The sequence below is a fragment of the Balaenoptera musculus genome, chromosome 15, assembly GCF_009873245.2.
Source record: "Balaenoptera musculus isolate JJ_BM4_2016_0621 chromosome 15, mBalMus1.pri.v3, whole genome shotgun sequence".
NCBI classification, from domain to species: domain Eukaryota; kingdom Metazoa; phylum Chordata; class Mammalia; order Artiodactyla; family Balaenopteridae; genus Balaenoptera; species Balaenoptera musculus.
In genome coordinates, this window is record NC_045799.1 from 13358530 (window position 1) to 13364529 (window position 6000).

The following is a 6000-nucleotide window of genomic DNA, read 5'->3' on the forward strand; positions in this document are numbered from 1 at the left end:
GGGAAGGGCTTCTTTCCAAGCTTGGTAAATTTCCTGACCAGTGGCTCCAGGAGTTCAATGTGACGTACACAGAGGTGGTTTTATTTTGAGATTTCATGCATGTGGGGCTAGAGGCAAAAGGTAGTTCTAACTGTTCCAAACCCCAGCTCTTGTGGAAGTAGAGGTCACCATCCCTTCACACCTTGTACTCCCCACCTGCCTGAAGTCCCCCAGCTGGTAGAAGGGGGTGGGGGGGGGGTGGGTCCCTGTCTTCACCTTGTTGATAACCTACCTTTTTTCCAACCAGTTGATGAATGCAGTGAACACCCTGGACAGGGACGTCCTCAATCAGCTACACGTGCAGCTCATGGAGCTGAGGAGCTGCAAGGGTTACAAGCAGTGTAACCCCCGGACCCGGAACATGGACCTGGGTGAGCAGGTGCCCCAGCGTGGTGCAGGGTGACCACAGGAGGGGATTGAGGAGGTCCTGTCTGAAGAGTGAACCCAGAATCGCCAGGAGTTGGTGAATTCTCACCAGTAGCTATAATATCACCTTCCTAACATTCACCAACCACGTGCTCCTTTTACAATAAGTGCCATCACTTACCCATCACTATAAGCCCGCCAGGGTGCTAAGTGTTTTACATGCATAAACTGACAGGCCTTCTGACAACCCTCTGAGGTGAATCTGCTTGTCCTCGTTTTATGGATGAGTAACGTGACTGGGTCCAGAGCCCACGCACTTGGTCACACTACCACATCCTCTGGGAAACTTGCCGAGAGCCCACACTCGGGATCTCCCCGCTGCCCTCGGCTGTCTGTCCTCTGTAGCATAGGTGTTCCGTGCCCACGTGTGGCTCCCCCACTGTGACCAAGGTCAGTGCTGAATGACTGCAACAGAAGCCTGAAACCGATAAGAGGCCACGAGAGTGTAGGCGACCTACCAAGAGTCTTAGGGACAGATCACCTGGTAATTCAGTCCCCTGTCTAGGAGCCACTACCAACATCATGGGTTTGTGACAAAAAACCTGAAGTGTTTTAAAGAAGAAAAAGAGGCAGTTATAAAATTTGTCCTTGCTTGTGCCACTTTTGCCCTAATTTACCTGTTTCCATGTTGTGCATTTCTTTCTCCTTTAGGACTGAAAGATGGAGGAAGCTATGAGCAATACAGGTATTGCTTTTGCTTTTAAAACCGGACAATTGCCCCATATGGTGGCCCATCCTGTAGTCTAACCTCGAGGTTGCACGTGTGAGGTTGGGATGCTACCTTTCTCTGGTCTGCCAGGGGCCTAGCTCACCCACCAGCGATAGGTGTCCACTAAGAGACCTTCTTTGTCTAGTTCTTTGGGGGTCACTTTTTCTTTCTTGGTGATGGTTAACACTCTTTCTCCTTTTGACACTCGAAAACTTAGGCAGTTTCAGCGTCGAAAGTGGCCAGAAATGAAGAGACCTTCTTCCAAATCACTGTGAGTTGAGGAACCAGTTTACCAATAGAGATCTGGCCTGATCCGCTTCGTTTTGCCGAGGCTGTTCTGCATGCGTGCCCTTTCTCACTTACTCCTCTCATCTGTTCCCATAAGAGGGGAAGCAGTCATATCAGTCTTTCCCATAAAATAACATACTTGGATACATTTCATGTTCTAGATTAATACTTTGTCTAATACACCGTTGTTCTCCACATCATCATCTGTGCTTGGCAAGCTCAAGGCCTTCCTGAGAGGCTGAGAACCATGTCAGTCGGCTAAGTGCCAGGCGTCTTGAAGGCTGTGGCTGCAGAGGTGCTACCTGGTCCACAGTGTCAGCGGCAAGGTGGCCTCACTGAATAGTTTCCAAAACATCCGTGCTACGAACTCCAGGGCCAACAGAGGCTGGTAGGGGCCAGGAGGCTGTGGCAACCTGCAGAGGTCGCTTTGGTCTAAAGAGAACGGAATGGGATGCAATTTGAATCCTCTGCTTCATCGAGAAAATCCAGAAACGTAGATATGTGTGAGAATTTGTTAATGCTGGCAACTAATTTAACATGAAGTTACCATGCAGGCCAACCAGCCCCCTTGGTGAGCTGCCATTTGCAACCTCTGGCCTATTCATTTCTGTCTTTATATGCATATAAACCTGTGTGGCTTTAACAGGAAAAATAATGAGCCAGTTAAGCATTTCTTTGGTGCTACCAGAATGAAAGCACTTGATCTTTACATCTCACTTTCTCCTTAGCCACTATCCTATCCAGATCTTTAAATGACATCTTTGCCAGCCACTGAATGTGTAAGCCAACAACTGACAATCTAGATGATTAGGTGATAGCGAGCCCTGAGGGACCTAGAAATAATCCTCCTCCGCAGCCACATCCTTGAAGCAAAGCTTACTCAGCTGTAGGACCAATGAAGAAATCCATAAGCAGCGTGATACATGAGTCTGCTTTTGTTCTACAGGGGACAACTGTGGGAAGGCTGGGAAGGTTAAGAAGCACGAGCTGGACCTCCAAAAACAGAGGCATCACCTGCACAATGAAAAACTCTGATTTCCAGCAGACCTATGATGTTAGCCAAGAAGCCTGAGACACACAGAATTCGCTTTCAGTCAACATGGCAGATTCTGGAAGAGAACCATCAGGAGTAGTGAGACTTCTGGAAGTCCATTTTTGCCCTGCTTTTGCTTTGGATTATACCTCACCAGCTGCACAAAATGCATTTTCATATCAAAAAGTCACCACTAACCCTCTCTGAGAGGCTCACAAGGGAAGAACAGCAGAGAGATCTTCTTGGAAATTTTCCCCAAGGGTGAAAGTCACTGGAATTTTTTTAAATCACAGGGTAAGAATCACCCTGTTTTGGGAAGAACCACCCTGTTTTAAATCCTCTTATTCTTTTGGTCCTTCACAAAGAAGGAACTAGGAAGCAGGACAGAGGCAGGAAATGCTGACCGAGTTTCACAATGAGTCAACAGCACAGAAGTCATAAATTTATACTTCACACGATAACCCTGGTTGCCTCTGAAGAAACTGACTTCACTGTATATATGTGACGATTTACATGTAACCAGCTCGGGAACTTTTAGGGGAGTTTGACTAATAAGAAAACCCAATTTTCAAGAGTGGTGGTGTCAATAAACGCTGTGGCCCATGTAAAAGAAAACCCCGTGCAGTTGTAGACTTTCCTCTTCCTGACCAGATGCCATTTCTCCCAGGATTCCTTTGTTATCTGTCCCAGAACTGATGTTTTTTAAAGTCCTGCAAAGACATGAAGTTGATGTATGTCCCAAGTTTTAATAAAATTGTATTTGTAAAGAAATTTTGTAGTCTAAGTATTGTCAAACAATGTTGAAAACCCCAGCCAGTGACCAGCAGTTGGTATGAGAGAACCTTTGACATTTTCTAAAAGGCCATTCTTAGGAGTCTTTTTGGTGTGTTTGGTTTTTTTTTGTTAAAAAGCATTCAAGATACCACCAGTCAACACCTTTTTGGAAGGACACCATGGGTTTAGATGGTTTTTTAAAAGGGAATACATGGTTATAAATTGACTAGAATTTACCAGACTTCAGGGACCTCAAAGGTAAGTCTCATATCACACCAGCTTTAGGACCTCACTTTTTAAAAGTATTAACCAACTGCAAAGCAACTCACCTTATCCAGCCCTTCGTCGTGTACCGGGGTAGTCCCACGGGTAAAGGTAGCTGTCGGAACACTAGACTGGGAGGAGGAGGAACTTCAGCCATCACCTGGCCCAGCACGTTTCTCCCTGACACACGACCCCTAAGCAATTACCTCGTGTAAGAACAGGACCATGCTTTCAAGATTTCTTTTAACCTCACAGAAACTACTATCATCTGAAATAGGATTCCTTAGCCTTATCTCTTACCCTTTATCCAATCGGGATTTAAAAAAAAAAAAAGTGGCACACTCTCAGCCTTCAATTTTAAATAGAAACCTTTATTTACAATGACGTCCAAAATGATCAACAAAGGAGTCACAGCTTACCACTCAACCATCTCATAAGTTATCCCATGTGGTTTGGATTCTTTGCAGTGTGATTTATATTTTTTAAAAACAACATTTAATGTAAACTTGATTGAAAGTGAATTCATTCTCAATACTGTAAGTCAATTCCTGAGAATTTAAATATTGCTCTCAGAATGACATGTCCATCTTCTTCAAAATTCCATATATTGTAAAGAGAGAAAGAAAGAGAAGGAAAGAAAAAGAGAGCACCCTGCTCATGATTAAACAGTCTGCCTTGGAGCCACGTAACAGCTCCTGCTCCTCTGCAGCAGGGGAAAGTTCATCTACCCAAGAGGTTTTACTCCTATGAATTTCCCACTTGTGAACAAATGCACGGATTCTGCAAATAAAAAGGGAACTGGACAGGCATATGGGTAGCTGGCAATCCATTCTGTTTACTTTCCAGCTGCATCTGTCTATGGATCAAGGAACTTATAGGACAGCAAGCCAGCTATGTTCTGTAGTACCCCGCCCCTATACACCCCCGACTCACCTTAGATATTAAATACTGAATAACTAAGCAGTCCTAGTGATTGATATTTACACCTTTCCATCAAGATGCACAGTTTAGAAAAGTGGCATCATAATATGATGGATTTCAACAATGGATTTCTCTTTGTTTTTTTAAAGGAAGAAACGTATCTCCTTTATATCATTTTGATCTTTATAAAATATATATATATTTATATTTATATATCTTTGGATTCAGCAAAAAAGTAGGTACTGGAAATATCTCACATTCTAAAAGCAGATGAAAACATTACTTACATTGTTCACCCAACAGATACTAAGGTTTAAAAAAGTGGTGGGGGTGAGGGAAGGGGTGAGGAGAGGTAGAGGAGTACAAAGAGAATTATCCGAAAAAGATAAAACAGGAATAAAGGTAAAAACAACAAATTATCTCAAAGACTGCATCTATTAAAAGGAAACAAAATCTCAAATTTGCACCAATAAAATGAACAAGTAGAAAATATAAAAACTTATAATAAACTTCATTTTTCTTCCATATAAAAAGGGGCTGCTGCCTTCCACTTAGCCTGGAGTCAGGACTGACTGAGGAAAAGAATCACAAAACTTTTTGTTTTTAATTAAAAGTCAAGAAAGGGTAAGAGCACCATTCTATTTCTCCCACACACGTGTGACTTCAACGAGAAAGGTTCAGATACATCTGATACAACTGTGTCTAAAAAGACAGAGACTCTTATTCAGCTCTGCCTCTGTCTCCAGACCAGAGGATGTGTTATCTAAAAAGTACAGGCCACTCGGATGGAAGCTGATGGATTTATAATCTTAGATTTGTTTTTAACCAGGTGGGGGGAGTGTGAAACTCAAATCCACTCTAGTGGTGGTTCTGGAAACAGGTTTCACTTACCCATAAGTCAAAGAAATTAGATGATCTCACTTTCAGAGACACCTAGAAATATTGGCTAAATGTGTGAAAAATTTTTAACTGGCTCCCAGTTATTGCTAGGAAATGACACCAAGGCTAACAGACATTTGAAATTCATAGATAGTCCAAAAACCCAATTTCATTCAACTGTTTGAACCTGATAAAGTAAACCAGGTAAAGGGAATTAAACTTGACTTTCTTCCCTATTCCCAACTGACAAGTGGCAGCAGCAGAAAGGGGTGGGGGCAGAGCAGGGAGGGAATGCAAAGGCGCCCAATCAGACCTCGGCTCTGAATCTCAGGAAACTGGCTGCTATGGAGACTGAACTCCTTAGGAAATAACCATGATGCTACTCCTCCAATTCTCGGGGGAAAACATCACAGTAGTGGAAGGACAAGACAAGCTGAGCAGACACCAGGAACCACACACTGAGGATTCTACGCCTGAGATCTCAATGTGGGACTCAGGTCCTAGCAACCAAAACCTTAGAGCACTCCTAAAATGGATGAGAAGACAACGTATTCACTTTTTTTAAAAAATACCATGAATTGCCATTTAATTTATGGACTGCTTAAAATCCAAGATTCTTCTTTGAAATCAAATTGCTTGATCTTTTAAAATCCTTGATATCTGGGGG

The 6000-nt window shown here is 43.1% G+C and overlaps 1 protein-coding gene across 6 annotated transcripts in view; it reads left to right on the forward strand.

The window, feature by feature from the left end:
- SULF2 (sulfatase 2) overlaps window positions 1-3369 on the forward strand; it is a 148638-nt gene extending 145269 nt beyond the window's left edge. For 4 of the 6 annotated variants that reach the window (XM_036825481.1, XM_036825482.1, XM_036825480.1 and 1 more), the window contains 4 exons: window positions 287-410; window positions 1117-1150; window positions 1392-1445; window positions 2409-3369. In XM_036825481.1, coding sequence (XP_036681376.1) covers window positions 287-410; window positions 1117-1150; window positions 1392-1445; window positions 2409-2439 — 243 coding nt within the window. In that variant the 3' untranslated portion in view covers window positions 2440-3369. The remainder of the gene's footprint in view (window positions 1-286; window positions 411-1116; window positions 1151-1391; window positions 1446-2408) is intronic. The other 2 variants (XM_036825484.1, XM_036825483.1) reach the window with 1 other exon arrangement.
- Window positions 3370-6000: the final 2631 nt, after the last annotated feature.